Raw genomic sequence first — 17,402 nt, forward strand, 5'->3', positions numbered from 1 at the left:
ATTATTTTGGTTATGGTGTGTTCGTCAAATCAATGTCATACTGTCAGTTCTCTCTCTTTTTTTGTGAGTGTTCACTACAACAGAAAACATAAAAACAAACAAAAAAATATATTAAATTCAATTTTGAATATTGTAAGTGTTGGTTACAAATCATTTCTACAAATCATACAAATCATCGACTCGTATTTCACATTAACGTTGAAGCCTTGTAGTATTTTTTCTCTCTCAAAATAACATACATTAAAAGTAAAACGCCTAAATGGAAACCTTTTGCATGGCACAAAATAATGCCAGAATGAACACATGGGGACATTATCCCTGGGAAATTGTTTAGACTAGTGTTTCTCAACGGGGGCGGTACAGCTCTTGGGGAGCTCTAGGGGGGTGTTGAGAAGGATACAGCTAAGAGGGTACAGTGCTTAGTTGCCATTGGGGGGGCTTTGGCCCATTTATTTTTTTAATACTTAGGAGGACGTTGTCAGGCTTATGATGAGGTCAAGGGGACGTTGGGCGGCTTGTGATACTGCCAAGGGGGCGTTTTGTTCCAAAAAGGTTTAGGAACTCTGGTTTAGACAGTCATCATCACTCGCTCTGGCCCCACTACCATACTTAGGACAAAGGCCATTTCAGAGCCAACAGTCTCATAGCCCTGAAATACTTGCTTTTACAGGACTGGGTTAGTTCACTCTCCAAGCCGTTATTCTATCCAAAAACTAGTGATGGGATTTTCGGCTCTTCTTTGAGATGCGGTTCTATTGGCTCTTCTTACTATGGAGAGCCGGCTCTTTCGGCTCCCTATATATTTACGTTTATGTTTACATAATTAATATATTAAAAGTTTTAATCTTATTTTACAACATTTTGTTTCATTATTGACATTGTGAAGCACTTTGGGCAGTGTCTACTGTGTAAAAGCCTTTTATCATAATTATCATTATCATCGCTGTGAGTGTGTCTGTAACACCTGCTCTATATCCACTGTCTGGCACTTTTAGAGGATACACACAATGAGAGGGAGGGGGAGAGAAGGACAAAACAAACAAAAAACAGTGTTTCCCACAGAATTTTTGGAAACTATGGGGGGTGCAGCAGTGTTTTTTTTTTGGGGGGGGGGGCACGCGGCGTAAAAAAAAAGAGCACAGATAAGAATTTAGGAGCACTGTGAAATTGTTAACGCACAGACAAAAAGGGTCTAAGACAGTAGGCTATAGGCCTACCTTTTCCCCAACACACATAGGCGTACACATTCTACATGAGGGGTGCTGGTCACAGGGCCAGTTTTTCAAAATTCCTCCCATAAAAGGGTAAAAGGGCTGAACAACATATTACACATTTATGTCTATATTCATTACACATTCATTTCTATATGCAGCCCGATGTCTCCTCTGCTGTGTCAATGAAGGCCTGTTGCCTAACTCATTATAATACAACTGTAAAACAAAGCCTGGGGAGTGTCAGTAAACTCACCCCAACTGTCCCTTCTCTCAAGGTTTTTTATTGCTCCCAAACCCGAGTTAACTACAACAACTTGACTATGCTTTTGATCCCTCTGTCTTTCAAAGCACTCATGGTTTTCTCTATAGGATGTATTTACTCCAGGAGGAAAATGTGAAGGAAATCGTTTTTCAAATCGTTTAATAGAAAACGGAAATCGTTTAAAAAATAAATAAATAAAAATAAAATGGCGGCCAAATTTAAACTATGGCAGTGCGCCATAGTTTCCTTAAAGGGACACTGTGTGAGATTTTTAGTTGTTTATTTCCAGAATTCATGCTGCCCATTTACTAATGTTACCTTTTTCATGAATACTTACCACCAGCATCAAATTCTAAGTATTCATTATGACTGGAAAAATTGCACTTTTCATACATGAAAAGGGGGATCTTCTCCATGGTCCGCCATTTTGAATTTCCAAAAATAGCCATTTTTAGCTGCAAAAATGACTATACTTGGACCATACTAGAAAATATTTGTTTATTACTTAGTAAACTTTCATGTAAAGATCAAATTTGGCAATAGGCAGCCCAGTTTCAATGAGCAGCATAGTTGCAGTACCTTTTTTGACCATTTCCTGCACAGTGTCCCTTTAATGTATGGGAAACACTGAAAAAACAAAAACGGCTCATCACACATCACTACCAAAAACACCTAAAATGGGGAATGTAAGCAAATTTCACAATCTGAATTTTAATCTCAAATGCGCATTTCCGAACATGACATTATATCACTCACTAGAGCCGTGTTATCCCCTTGCCTCATCTGAGATTGAGATACAAATTCAGATTGTAATTAATTTCAACCTCGGGGAATGTAATTACATTCCACGTTTCTCAAGCCCTGTTTTTGAAAAATGTTTTACATTAAGTTTCTATAACACCTGTGACAATGGTGATTTCTTTTTCCTAACCACATGCTGCGTTTATATGTAAGCAGAAAAAAAAGACGTATATATATACACATATGCATATATGTTTTTAAAAACAAATACGTGTAACCAAGGCCTCAGTTTCATGTTTGATCTTCAGTTTAACCTTGAAGTGGTGACAACCTTTGAACAGATATGGACTGGTATGCAAGCGCTGTGCCTGGTGAACACATGACCTTTATTGGTCTACAAAAATACATGTGAGCGTTACAATTCACTAACTCCTTGTTAGAGGCTGCAAAAAAGACATTCAATAAGTTCATATATTGTGACGTATCGCATACGTTTCTACTTGGTATTTTCCCAAAGCAAAAGACATCCTTTTGTAATTCATATGCAGCCTATTCAAATTCATGTACATGCCTAATTCATTATAATTTCAGTCGATTCAGACAGTCAAACCACATTCACATTAACTTCCAGAGAGTTAAATACAGTTCATTAAGGTCCCCGAGTCCCACCAATTTCTTCTCAGTGATACTTCCTCCAGCGTTCATGTTCTTTGGAAAAGAAAACATAAAGAACAAATCATGTGTTAATAGGCTTTTACTATAGGGTGAAACATTTCACCTCAATACACTGCTTCCTACAGACCAAGCCCTGTTTTTTATGTTTTGTTTAAAGGTGCACTGTGTAGGATTGTGACCAGAGTATGTATGGTAACTATGCTGTGCATTGAAACTGCTGCATATTGCCAAATTTGAGGCTTTCATGAGTATTTACTACACAATAAACTAATATTTACTAGTATGGCCAGAGTATAGTTTTGTTGAAGGAGAGGATTGTGCACATCTCAGGGAAAGGTGCAGGACGAAGGTCAACTGTAGTTTTCAGACTGAGGAGTCCGCACACTTAGACTCCTTTTTGTTGTGTTTTATTTTTTCATGGCAGGATAACATTTCGACCTGAAGAAGACTGTTGAGGTTGACACGTTATCCAGAGTATGATTTTGCAGCTAAAAAAGTCTGGAAATTCAAAATGGCGCACATGGAGAAGACCCACATTTTCATGTATGAAATGTGCAATTTTCCCAGTCATAATGTATACTTGAAATTTGATGGTCAGTATTTGTGAAAAGGGTACAATATTGTGTATGGTATGGTACAAATTTGCTATGTCCCTTGACACAAAACAAGCAGGTTTCAGAGTTTGCTTTTCAAAAGGTAAACACTAGGTGACATTGAGGGTCATATGGATAGCAAGTTGAGATGACCTTTCAGCCCCACTCCACATTTTTAAGCCAAGCACAGCAGAGCATTGCAACAAAGCTTGATGTGACAAAAATTACTGAAAAAAGGGGGGTGACGTGACATTACATACCAGGGGTATTGCTATAATATCACTCAAAGTAATGCATAGAGCATTTGCATATTGAGATTGATTATACAAAGTAGGTTTTCGCCATTTTTTGCAGTATGGTGTGTACCTGCATGACAAATAGTGTATGAAAGTGAAGTGAAAGCCCAGTGGAAAAGTCAAACTACTACTGTCATTGTGACACAGCACTCCGCGGCACACAAGTGTTCACTGCACGGCACACAACAAAATTGCATTTATGCCTCACCCGTGCAAGGGGGCAGCCCCCAATGGAGCCCCAGAGGAGCAGTGTGGCGGGACGGTACCATGCTCAGGGTACCTCAGACATGGAGGAGGATAGGGGAGAGCACTGGTTGATTACCCACCAACCTGGCAGAACCTGGCGGGTCAGGAGTCCAACCAGCAACCTTTGGGATACAAGTCTGACGCCCTAACCGCTTACCCATGACTGTCCAATACATCTGTGCTAGGCAACTTCATGTCTCTTCTCCATTCTCTTTGCTAGTCCACTACTCTCAACGTGTCATTTTTAGAGAAAAGCAGGTGTGAGAAAAAGTACTTACTTAAATGTGGGTAACACCACACATAGCTTAAAAGGCAGTAGCCAGCTAGCAGCATTCCAATTCCACCAACGCCACCCTTCCGGACGTCAATGTACCGCCTGTAATACCACTGCCAACCTGTAGGGGACCACAGACAGAAATCAGGCAATAAAATACAACACAACAGCTTCCATTGTTCATAAGAAAACAATGCAGAAAAATATTGATTAAGTTGTTGATTCTGGGCATCTCCATGCTTACAGCCTGCAAGGTGTGTAGCACTGTTCTCTTGAAATTATGTAAAATTTTTTATAGGGATGCACCGATACCGATACTGGTATCGGTATCGGCTGCCGATACTGCTCATTATACTCATACTCGTACTCGTCAAGCACTTGCCGATACCAGGAACGATACTGCTATTACACAAAACAATGCAAAAACTTGTCACGTTCTGTGGACTTAAAAGCAGCATGGGAAAAAAATGCCACCTCATACATTTAATAACATTTAAATCTACATGGAAATGGACAATACAAACATCACAGGTGGAAAAAAAACAAGGCCATGCATTTTTTTTTCATTGTATTTTGGTGGTAAAAGGTATCGGTATCGGTACTCGGTAAGTACACACATTAATGTACTCGTACTTGTATCGGTTTTCAAAAAAGTGGTATCGGTGCATCCCTAATTTTTTATATTGCACAGACACCTATCCTTGACTAAACAGTACAACTGGAACCCTAAAGAGATAATAGATGGAAAGACATCAGGTACTGACTGTTGTTCACCAGCGCCACCCCTTCTCTTGGAGACTGGGGTATTCGATCCACTAGCCAGGGACCCAGTTCACTCATGGTCACATCTGCAAGTCTCCTCTCTGCCAGGGGCACTGGTACTGTGGACACACACACACACATGCAGACAGATATCACAACATTAGTCATCTTTCAGAAAAGGAACAATACATATGCACATGGGATACAATGCATGCATAATGTATTTTGTAGTGGAGTGTGATGGGATGTGGTGGGGGCAATGCAGACAGGGGAGCAGAGGGCATAGGCTACCTAATTAATCACAAGGAGAAATGGATGATTAACGAATGAATGATTAAACGACACGGGAGGAATATTCCAATTTTCAATGGAGTATTCTTTTTGTGCACAGGTCATGTAAACTCTTCATTCATTCATTCATTACAGGAATATTCTGGTTACAGAACGCTGTTCCACAAATGTAAACGGGATATTCCGGAACTTGTTTTATACCAAATACTGTTAACTATTATGTTTGAAATTGAATCACTCTGTGCATGTAACAGCACTCAATGAATGTATGAATGAATTTAGGAGCAAAGTAAAGAGGGGGAGAGACATAATGCTGGTATAAAGAGTCCACCTGCTTACCTATGCTAAGCCCAGCAGCTTGTTGCTCCAAGTTCAAACATGCCAGCGGCTCATGTTTCAATACCTTGGACACTACAGAATCTGAAAGAAATGTGTGTGTGCGTGTGTGTGTTACAGGGTTAGTAGGTTTCCACATGCATACAAGTAATACACTGCATCATAGCAACATTGAGTTATTATTGTTAATTGGTTTTTAATAGGACTATGGTTTTATCAGTCATCATTTATTTGTATGTCATTTTATTTTATATTCCTTTCTACGTTTTCGTCTGTGTGTTGTGACATGATTATAACTAGTTCTGGATAGTAAATAGAATAGAAAAACATTGCACACTTTGAAGTAGACATTATTATTAGGCTATTCCACAATTACGTCAAACAAGTTCCATTTTGAAGTGAAGTAGGAAAAATAAGTTCCGGATTCCATACAAGACAGTAAACAGTGGGATGCACAGTTATGTTTATGCCACCGAATGAATTGAATGGAAGGTATGTGACATCAAGTGAAAAAGAGCCATTGAGGAGGTCTCAACATGTTTCCATTATCCTAACTCCCGTCCTGGGGTGCATTTCTCGAAAGCGTAGTTGTTAGCAGTTAGCAACTTGGGTAGTTGCCAGTGGGAAATTGCATTGCAACCAACAAAGTAGCTAACGCAGTTAACAACTACAGTTTCGAGAAATGCACCCCTGTTCTTTCCATGATCCTAACTCCCGTCCTCCCTTGTGCTTGTGGCCTCGTGATCAAGTCCTCATTCAATATCCCACAAAAGCCAAAGGTCATTTTCTCATTTGCAATCGGGATGTTGAATGAGGAAAAGTCCCCCAATAGTTGTTGTGGCTTTGCTGAGCTGACAGCAGGGAAACGTTATTTTTTTCTCTACCGAGGCGGGGCGCCAGCGAAGCGCTAGGCCACATTAAGCTCAGGTCCAGGACGGGAGTTAGGATAATGGAATGCAACCATAACTACTACAAAAGTGCTCAGAGAGTGCCCTCCGGTGGACAGAAACACACAGACACCGCCAACACCAACAAACTCTGGTGAACAGGTAACCTTCTTGGCGGCCCCTTTTGGCAGACCGCGCACTGACACAGCAGGGAACTAACATACTAACCAACACACAGACGATCACACAACAAACTTGGACGATCACATAACCTCCTTGGCGGAGATAAAAAAAGGTGAGAGGACTAGGACAAAGGAGAGGGTGACATGCCAGAGAAGCAGGACTGTGTATGGTACATGACTTCAATCAATTTCAAGAACAGAGGTGTGAGCCCCGTAGGACGGAGAAAGTAATTGTAGGATAGAAATTTTGCCCTACAAAGCAAAAACGCAGTAACTGCATTATTGTTGAAAATGAGTAACTATGATTTCAATGACATAAATATCGTAATATAATAGATACCGGTAGTCTGCAAAGAATGTGGTAATATGTTAACATGTCATTTTACTCAGTCCGGAGCTATGCACAGCCAGGTACTGCCTTGTTGCTTTGAAGGATAAAATTGAGATCCAAACAAAACACTCAACACTAGCCCATGCACCAAACTCTTAGTTGTAGGGCCTACCTGGTGGAGAGTTGGGCAGTTCTGGAGGTTCATTGTTGGGCCTCATCCAGTCGAGTTCATGTCCCAGAGGAGCTCTGCCTGGAGGCCTGTACACCTTCATACCAACATAACCTACAATTATAATTATTAGGAGAGACATTATATACTCATTATTAGGACATTTAAGTCTATTTGGATGACTGTGATGTGTTCGCCTGGTTTTACCATCCCGGTCATTCGTGGAGAGGATCTGGAACTGGAGGTCTGGGAGGGAACAGCCAGCTAATTAGCGAACTGGAAAGGGATAAGGGGGGGGGGTTGCCTAGTCAACATCAGACAATCTCACGGATCGAGATATGCAGATAACGTGATAGTCTGCAGGCTGCCTATGCCATTTCTCGTAGGAAAGATGTGGTTTGCGATTACCCATGGCCATCTAGACTCTATTGGCCGTTACGAATGTGTCATTTGGCACATGTGTAGCCCATAGCCAATTGTGGCAGTTGTATCTATTCAAACTGCTGTCATTGCCTTTTCCTCCTCCCTGCTCTCTGACTGGAGCCCAAGATCTGGAACCCTTGTTGAGGGATAGAATACATGAGTCTTTCAAATCGGAACGATTGTGCAAAGCCACATGGGATTTCCTAGAGTAGGAGGCCAGTGGTACGCGTTTCGAACATCAATGGACTTAATCTCTCCCACCAGTAATGGTTTTTCAATGTCATGAACAAATGTTAGCAGTTGTATAACATAGGACACGTGTTTCAGATCTCAACACTCCTCCCTCCACTAAACATTTCTCAATTTGGCAGTTCCACATCTTCTGCATAAAATAGATTGATACAAGGGATGGTAAAACCAGGCTAGTGTGTTTGATCTGTGAAATATGAATGATGTGTTTGCTGTTTGACACCTTAGTTTTGTCTGGGATCAATAAAAAAAGTGTATCAACTCTACCAACCTGCTGTGGCCTTTGACATCCACTCTATGGTTTCAGGGCTCAAGCTCGTAGCTGCACCCTGGGATGCATAGAGGCTCTGGGTGGACCTGGCCTGAGAAGAAAGAGATGGTGGAGGTGCAATAGGCCTTGTGGAGTCTGTGTGTTTTATGCCTTCTGAAGTCAGTGGAGCAGCCACCTCAGTATTGACAAAGGACTGAGGTAACTGTACGCTCACGTCACTGTCAGCCAAGGTCGGCCTGACTGGTTTGCCAACGACAGGTTCAGTGATAGTCCTCCTGGACAAGGACACAGTGGCGATGGTCCCTCCATATTTTCGGCTCAGAAGACTAGCCTTGATGTGGTCCCACACGCTCGTTTTCACCACTTTGTAACCGTGTGACACAACACTGTCCGTCACTTTGACGTTTGTCGTATCTTTGCCTCGGACCTGCCGACTTGTCTTGACCTCTTCGGGGAAATGTATTTGGACTTTGGCGCCAGATCTGGAGGGTTTAAAATGCTGGTCGTGTTTGGGGCTAGGCGTTTGCACGGTCATGTGGGTCGCCGTCTGAACATTGGACGCTGGAAGCTTCTCTGCAGCGAGAGGAGAAGAGAGCCCACTTTCATCTGGTAGTGGAGTCTTTGACGTGTGCGTTTCTGGAGGTTGGACAGATTTGACCGCCCTCTGCATTCCTGTTCCTTTGGCTTTTTTCAGAACATCAGCAGCCAATGTGACCTGTCCTAAAGCCACAGATTTCAGTGAGGATTGATGGCCAGCGTCTACCAAAACATTGGCTAATTTGTCTTTCTCCATGTCCAGGCTACTTCTACTTTGCCATTTCCCTTTCAGTGGTCTTGTGTCTTCATAGGCACTCTCTGGCACAGGACTAACGGTTTGAGGAGATGAGAGTGGAGTGGAGGTAGTCTGGATTGTCAGCTGGTCTGAGGTTTTTTTGACTGGAGTCTTTGATTTTTTACTTTTAGTCTTAGTCTTTACTTCTGGTGCTGATGCAGCCCTATCAAGACTAGATAAAGGTTTGTCTTGAAGTGCGGCAGAAGCTGTTTTCTTTTTCTTCTTGCCAACTGATGCAGTAAGAAGAGCATCTTTACTTGGGGCATCTGAGCTTCTGGAGGAGGTAGCAAGAGGGGCCATCTTACAGTGATTGAGATGGGACTTAAGCCTCTTGAATGTCTTCCCGCAGTATGGACAGACCTCTCCCATTTGGTCTGCTTTCTGTTTCCCTGCATTAAAGTCCAAACAACAGTAAATAAAACATAGGCCTACAATGTGAGTGCTCTTTTACCAAACAATATATCAAGGTTGAATGCACATTTTCTTCCACAAGAAACACATCGCACAACAAAGGGGGTGTGTCACCTGTCAGTCAGCAAGTGGCTTCTTTTTTTGTAAGTAGGCCTACACTAATCATTGTAGCTAATCAACAAACACTGAAATAAGAAAAGAAGTTGGGGAACTCACCAGCCATTCTGTTCTTCAGATTGTGGTGTGAGCAAGCTGTCAAATCCACTTAGCAAACATTTGGGCCAACCATTCTCTGACAACTTGGGAGCCAAAGTTGTAACACTAGCAGCCCCAGTCTCATACAAATGCTTTACAAACATTTACGCAATACCCCGCAAAATATATACAAAAAAGTTCTGCATGCAGGGGCGATTATATCACGTCCATGTATCATTGCGTCCATGCCATATTTTCACTTCAGGAGAGACACGGGCAGCTGCGAAAGCCCCGTAGGGCAGCACATGGTGCGCCTGAGTAGAATTCGTTAAAAAAAAAAAAAGTATGTCATGCAGCTATTTATTTCTTCTTCATGCAATGCATCGAAACTTTAAATTAGCCTTACATTAGTTTTTTTTTTTTTTTAATCTGAACGTCTAAACGATTTTCCTGGCCCTGTATGACGTCAGTATTTTTGAGGCTCGAAGACACTCCTAACGTCATTTATGTAAACAGCAGTAACTCTAGTTGCATTTGCGGATGCCCAGAGACCAAACTACAAAACATTCGGGAGTGTTAGTAGGAGACACCGGCATGGTTTCAACGTAATGTTTTTCTTGTTTTATTGTTGTATTGTTAGTATTTGAGATGCATAAGACATAAGTTAAATGACTAGTGAAATGCTTGGCATTGTGAAGAACAGTTGATGCATTTGCCTTGCTAGCTGTAGCTAACGTAGCAGGACGAGCTGCTAAGCTAATTTGTACGTTAGCTAGCTGTAGCAGAGCCCGTGCAAAATTCCATATCGTTAGCTTCTTTTTGTAAGCAAACCACAAAGTTTCTGTGATGATTGAATCTGTTTTGCTAGCCACTTGGTAGCAGCGTTATGTGTTGAATGTTGACTTCTGTTTAACCAATGTGTTAATTTCGTCATTACATAAGTGTGATACACTGGTATATGGGTCTGCCTGGAGTTGATCAGATAGATTTCTACTTTAGCACCAAGTATCCACTTATTTTTGGAAACTGACAGTCTTAGCAGGTCAGTGGTCCAAGCTGGGGTGTTTATATTTAGCTACTTAGCTGGATTGATGTGTTGTTGCTAACAAACCTTTGTCGGCTCTGTACTTCTCGACAGGGAAGTTGTTTCCTCTTAACTTCAGAGGCGTTTTTAATGTCTGTTTTAGTTTATTATTATAACGAATGGATAACGTGCAGTGCTAAGTATTACATTAGCAGTTGGCACTTGGAAATATGCTAATTAGCCAGCTAGTTCTAACGCAAACAGTGTAGCAGAACTTAGCATGTTGAGGCTCAGCTGACTAGCAGGCCGTTTATTTTGTTTCGTTGGGTGTGTTGAACATTTGAAAAGCCTTTCATTTCGACTGTCATCTTTAGTGGTGTTGTAGTAACGTATCAGAGTACTGTCAAAAGCATGTTGTTCATTGGAATTATGTAAATTGTGGTTTGCTTATTTATTTATTTGCAATCTGACGTTTGCTAGCTGGTAGCACAAGTTCCTAGAAACAGTCAAGTGAAAACGTTCCACCATCTTGTCCATTAGCTAGTAACACCCGGAGCTGGTTTCTGAAGACGACGTGAGCTGTCAGTCTTTCCAAACACCAACAGACACACACCCGGCACGTCCGATGTTGACAGAAAGCAGGTAAGACAAAACCCCAAAATGACAGTGCCGAAATGAACAACACTGAACCTTACGTCCTCGATCAATATATGACATGTCATCACCTGTTGTGGTTCAAACCGGTGGAAATTATCTCGTTGGTGTGGAACGTAGTGCTGCTAATCGACTTCAAGTTATGCAATAGCTGTCAATATTGATTTGGATTACGGTTTGTAGGTGATGTAACGGTTTGTTAGGTTGTGTACTCGAATGAAGATGAAGTCGGAGATTAGCTACTGCAGTAGTGAACAACGTTGTTCCACCAAGCAAGCATGGTGGTGGTAGACTTCTCTTGGTGTAGCCTACACCATTGGCTCTACTGCTATTTATAGGAGATCTGACTAATATCACAGATACACACTGCAAGGTGTATCTGTAATGCCACGCATATTTTGCACTACGATGTTGGGTATTAGAAAATAAACTGCACCAGGATGTTTCACTGTCCATAGCTGAGTCATCGGCGGGCTACGGTATGCATTGCACGGTGTCGGCGAGGAGTATTTACGGTGACTCAGTCAGTGCCCATGAGCCGTTTTCTATAATCATTTGATGACTGCATGATGTTGTATAATCAATGTATCCAGCGCGTGAACGGCTATGTGGTTTCAGACACCGACATACAGTATGGCTTCCAGTCTGCCACTATAGGAATGACTGAATGTATTTTCTTTCCATCTTGGTACGTCTGCGTATACCAATATGTGTAAGCCTGTCTGAAGGAATGCCGATGGGACTAAACCTTATATAGACCTCCTTGGAGTAAACATTTTAATCCTTAGTATGTGTACAGGGCTCGTGTATCATGTGGAGTAACGTGTAGTTTGCACTGTGAAGGCTAATACAGTAGTAGTTCATAATGTGTTCATGCACAGCTTTTCTATGTGGTATGTAGTGATGCAGCGTTGGGTAAGCCTGACCAATGATGATGGTACTGGCTTGGTTCAGTCAGTTCATTCTCTGCAGCTCCGAACCGGGGAGTCTGCTCTGCCATCATTAGTAGACCAACAGCACTTGGGGGTATAAGAACATGGTTAAGTGATGAATCTGGCTGTGTTAATCTACAGAAAGTAGTGAACCTGCTAATAGATCACAGTTGTCATTTAGGTAAGAAAATGGCACCCCGTTTGATTTACCACTACCTCAAGGTTTACCCCTGAACTAGCTTCTTGGAATACCGTCCGTCCTAGTGTATTTGAATCAGTAGCCACCGTCCACTATGATGACCTAGTCCCATTTGTTTCTTTTCCTGTGACCTCCTATCATGCTTACCTTGCTTTGATATTTAACCTGTCCTCATTTTTTCTGGCTGCAGTGAAACAACTCCAATCCCCCTTGTGTTTTCGTTATGAAGTTGTATGCGGTAGTGAACTTTTATTTTAATCCGAAAGCCCTGCACAAATCTACTTACCATGACCCACATCTTTTAGGGCATATGGTAGTTTGATCCAAGTAGGGGTTTTGAATGTCGAACCATTTGGTGCACCTGATTCACATGTCTTCATGGCCACGTGAATGAATTCCTTTCTGGTGTGTGAGTGTGATCCACTCCGTTGGGGATTTGCATGCAGTTGCACTGTAAAGTGCAGAGTTTGTTTGCTTTTTTGGTGAGTGCAGGCAATAAAAAAGCAGTGCATGAGTGGATACATCTCTGGTCAGTTTCAGATTACAGATGTCACACTGTGTGTCTGTTGAAAATTTGAAAAGGCCTTCATTCTCAATGTCATCTTTGGTGGTATTGTAATATCGGAGTACTTTCAAAAACATCTCTCTTCTTCTTCTTCTTCTCTCTTCTTCTTCTTCTTCTTCTTCTTCTCGCTCTCTGTCTCTCTCTGTCTCTCTCTGCCTCTCTCTCTCTAACTCCAACCCCTACAGGAAGCGGAGGCGAAGCTGTGACAGTGAAGAGGTCCAGGTCGTCCACCAGGCCAAGAGGCCCAGTGGCGGCAATGCCCTCCTGCCAGAGCTGGGCCGAGACGCCTGGGACTCCGAGGTAAGCATAGGTCACATTGCCTACAGCTACTGTACTGTTTGTGTGGGTGAGTGGGTGGGTGTTGGCGCTGCTGCCGCCGTTGCCCTCCTCTGAGCTAGGCCGAGACGCCTGGGACTCCAAGGTCAGGATAGGTGACCAGAGGTGTATGAAGAAGAAGTAGCAAACTGCCTACCTCATCAGGTACAGAATATCTGGTGCATAAACTAGCTATGTAAAATCATGCAGTACTGACTATTACAGTATAAGTATTTATACTTATACTCAGTGCTTGAAGTGGGGGGGAACTCAGTTCTCCCACCTCATAATTTTCATCATCAGAGTTCTGCACTAATCTTGTGCGCCGCATTTTATAAGTGGCGAGAGTTCCTTCACTTCTTTTTGGATGATATAATAGGGTTCCTGGCTGCACTTCTTTTTTCCACTTCAAGCACTGCTTATACTTCACACACCCCTGGACATTGTCAGCTACTCTACTTCACACAAAACTCACAGGTAAGCAGCTAAGTCAAGACATAGGCCGGAGTTAAGTAGGCATGAAGTAGGCCAATAGCACCAGCGTTGCAGAACGGGACACGTTTGGGCCAACCTAGAAGGAAGAAGTAGCAAAATGTACCAAACCACTACAGTGGTTGGACTTGCCCCTGACGCATGGATGATGGTGTAAGGGCCGAAACACGACTGCTTGTGGCCATTGGTTGTGACTGATTGTGGCCAACTTGGTTGGTTGCAAAGAGAAAGGGAGACAAAAGCCAAACCAAAAGAAGTGCTGTACAAGGAACTGATTTGCCAGGCATAATGTCTACTCTCCTATTGTGTGCGGTTCTTAAACCCATTTTTGTGTCTGTATGTGTCTCCATGCTTGTGTGTGTGTGTGTGTGTGTGTGTTCATGTTTGTGTGTGTGTGTGTGTGCGTGTCTCTCCCCCTCACAGTCGTCCAGCAGCGATAGCAGCGGCATCAGCAGCCCGGAGCGTCTGCTCGCGGCGGGGGTGAACGGCATGAGCAGCAGCGCCAGCGGGCTGATGGCGGCGGCAGCGGTGGCGGTAGCCGATGGCGGCCGAGGGGCGAACTTCATCACCCATGGTCCCTGCAGCCCGGCCGGCTCCTCCAGTGCTGGCGACGAGCCACAGCTGTGCTACAACCAGATCAACCGGATCCTGCGCGAGGCCCACTTCGCCAGCCTGAAGACCAGGGCTCACCCGGGGGGTCCCACATGACATGACCCACCCTAGAGGCCAATCCCACCCCCATCCTTCTCCTCCTCCCCAAATTCCTATCATCCCTTCCTCCTTTTATTCCAACTTCGTTTAAAACAAAAAAACAAAAAAAAAGCAGCCACCACCCTGACATGAACACATCCTCCACCACCACCACATTTATCTCAGATATTCCTCCCCCACTCCAGTCGACTACTCTTGGGCACAAGCTGTGGCCAGTTTCCCCCCTACACACCCCCAACTCCTCCCCTTAGGACCATCTGGAAGGGACATCATGGGCACTTCTCTACCTTCACCCTGACCACCACTACCACATCCAATACAACCTGCTGTACACACACGCACACACAACCCCGCACACACACAACCCCTTCCTTGTATTTGTGTGTGTGTGTGTGTTTTGGAGTGAGAGTGAATGAGTGCGCTGACTACCTTTTTGTGGCTTGACTACTTTGTGTCCTCCCCCACCTCTGCCCACTCCCTCCCCGTTTTATCTCCCCGGCACTTCCTGGAAAGGCTATTCAAAGAATGCCCATATTTATATATGAGGGGGACATTTGACTTTTATTTTGCATTTGTGTGTGCGAGAGCGCGTGCGTGTATGTTTATGTGTATGCAGGACTTTGTATCCACTTGGGTGCTACATAAAAGAACCGTGAAAGAGAATAACGCTTGCAATAATAAGTCTACCTGTTTCTTTTATCCTTTTTGGTTTAAAAAAAAAAGATCTTTTTAAGTCCGCTTGGTCAAGCTAATCAACATGATGCACGGAGAGTCAGTCACTCAGTGTGATGTAACAGGTAATTGTTCCTCTACTGATAATTATTTTGACAACCAGGATCACCTGCTTTGACACAAATACCTTTCATCAGTGGGTCATTGTTTCTCTATGTGGAGCCTAGTCTTAACACAACGGTAAGAACAGTTTCACAGTCGTCTCGATGCCTAGCTTTGGTTCTTGATGTCTCGGTGCCATCTTAGAACCTGGCTTTGGTTCCTGGAGGCTCAGTGTCATGGTTAAGAGTTAGCTTTGGTTCCTCAGGATTCTCCAATTTAAGCATCACGCGAGGCGGATTATTAGCAAGCTAAGAGATTTCTTTTTGTTTTGGAGTCTGCAACCACCTAAGTTACTGTATGCACATTTAAAAGCACACACAACATGCAGTCTTAATTTCATCACCTTGAATTTATACTCCCCTTACCCTCACCCCACATCCCAAATCAACCCTCTTGGATTTTACCATCTGAGGGTTTTTGTTTGATTCCCTTTGTGAAGGCGGACAAACAAGGATAACAAAACCCCTGTGTTTTTGGTGGAGTGCTTTCAAAGAGAATATCCTATCTTGAACCAAGGCCTAGTGTTGTTCCTGAGCCTGGAGGCCTAGTTGAGCCTAGTCACGAGCCAGCCTGGGGGTATTCCAAGAAGATCCTGGCTCAGTAGTAAACCAGGTTAAGTTAACCTTGAGCTAGTGGTAAATCGCCAAGACTATCTATTATGTAGTTTACCACTTCCTGTTAGTTAACATGGCCAGGTTTATCACTTAAATGTGTTCTTGGTGAAAAAAAACTCTTGAGCCCAAAAACACACCTCATGCAAAGATGGACACATATCCTCAAAACCACACTCAGGCTGGAAGGGAGAGCCACCCTTCTGTCACAGGTGCCATGAAGCCAAAACACTGGCAAACTTTAGATTTTATCCTAGCTAGTTACGCTTACGTGTCTGTGTGTGTGTGTGAGAGAGTGAGTGTGTTGAAAGGGTTCATTTTAGCTGCACTTTGTTTCCTTGAGGGGGCGGGTGGATGTTTGGGTTGCTGTAGACCTGAACATTGTGTGGGCATTGGATTATTAGAGGTTGGCCAGGCATGGTATGTGGTGTGTCCGTGCGGCCGACCAAACTTGCATGCGTTAACGCTTGTGTCTTAAATATGATAGTGGTGTAGAATGAGAGAAAGGGGAAGGGCCAGTCAGGTTTTGGGTTGGATGGGGTGTGTGTGTGTGTGTGTGTGTGTGTGTGTGTGTGTGTGTGTGTGTGTGTGTGTGTGTGTGTGTGTGTGTGTGTGCGTGTGCGTGTGCGTGTGCGTGTGCGTGTGCGCGTGCGCGTGCGCGTGCGCGTGTGCGTGTGCGTGTGCGTGTGCGTGTGCGCGCGCGCGCGCGCGCGCGTGTGTGTGTGTGTGTGTGTGTGTGTGTGTGTTTTTGCGTGTCTGGTATAACTTGACTCGCTCATAGTTGCAGAGGTAGATAGAGGCAGGGGCAATGTGTCTCAGCACTGATTTTTGAGTACAAATCCGCAAAGGAGGGTTTGTGAGTGGTAAAAGTTAGAAGAAAGTAGATAGAAACTGCAAAAGATAAAACTCAGGCACTCCGAGGTCAATGGGTTTGTGCTCTGTAACGAGACACACACGCATGTATACTCGTCGTCCCCCGTGAACAGGACATCTCCGTTCTCCACTATAATTAGCCTGACCCTGGATATAGCTGTGGAAGTACTGTACAGTGCTATCCTGCCCAAGCCCTTTCCACTCTTCTCACACCAGGGCTGCGGACAGCTTTGTCTGGGTCTGGAGCAAAATCAAGAAGTGGCCCTCCTCTCAATACATGCAATGTAATGAGTGCCCAATTTTGGGGCCCCCTTTCCCCCTGGGCCCGGGACTACATGCCCTTTTACCCCACTGTTTCAGCGGGCCTTTGTGATACCATCCAGTCATGGGCCTACATAGGTCTACTACACAGTGGTGGACTTTGGTTTCTTGGTCAGTCATGGTTTGGATCGGAGGTATCATTTAGTTGGTGTGTTTTGGTTTAAAGACATTTCACACATAGTTAGGGGTGCACTAGGCTGGAGTGAAGCAGTGCGCTTACTCTCCCCTCGT

At 43.6% G+C, this 17,402-nt stretch overlaps 2 protein-coding genes across 5 annotated transcripts; one reads left to right on the forward strand and one right to left on the reverse strand.

Annotated features, from left to right (window-relative positions):
* Positions 1-2,580: 2,580 nt before the first annotated feature.
* Positions 2,581-8,805, reverse strand: si:dkey-21c1.4 (uncharacterized). Its single transcript, XM_063221603.1, has 5 exons — positions 8,203-8,805; positions 7,263-7,373; positions 5,066-5,182; positions 4,306-4,422; positions 2,581-2,925 (listed from the first exon to the last, which is right to left on the reverse strand). Exons 1-5 carry the CDS (start codon positions 8,735-8,737, stop codon positions 2,897-2,899), a joined length of 909 nt encoding a protein of 302 aa, XP_063077673.1. The 5' UTR covers positions 8,738-8,805; the 3' UTR covers positions 2,581-2,896.
* A 1,286-nt stretch (positions 8,806-10,091) lies between these two features.
* si:dkey-21c1.1 (uncharacterized protein LOC100150256 homolog) lies at positions 10,092-15,213 on the forward strand. 4 transcript variants are annotated; one of them, XM_063221605.1, is made up of 4 exons: positions 10,133-10,245; positions 11,205-11,306; positions 13,200-13,314; positions 14,245-15,213. In XM_063221605.1, the coding sequence occupies exons 2-4, from the start codon at positions 11,290-11,292 to the stop codon at positions 14,527-14,529; spliced, it is 417 nt and encodes a 138-aa protein (XP_063077675.1). In that variant the 5' UTR covers positions 10,133-10,245; positions 11,205-11,289; the 3' UTR covers positions 14,530-15,213. The 4 variants fall into 4 exon arrangements, with proteins under 4 accessions (XP_063077674.1, XP_063077675.1, XP_063077677.1 ...); XM_063221607.1 differs by having other exon boundaries at positions 10,146-10,245; positions 11,209-11,306; XM_063221606.1 differs by lacking the exon at positions 10,133-10,245 and adding an exon at positions 10,295-10,682.
* The last annotated feature ends 2,189 nt before the right edge of the window (positions 15,214-17,402 follow it).

Source organism: Engraulis encrasicolus, chromosome 17 (genome assembly GCF_034702125.1).
Source record: "Engraulis encrasicolus isolate BLACKSEA-1 chromosome 17, IST_EnEncr_1.0, whole genome shotgun sequence".
Classification (NCBI taxonomy): Eukaryota; Metazoa; Chordata; class Actinopteri; order Clupeiformes; family Engraulidae; genus Engraulis; species Engraulis encrasicolus.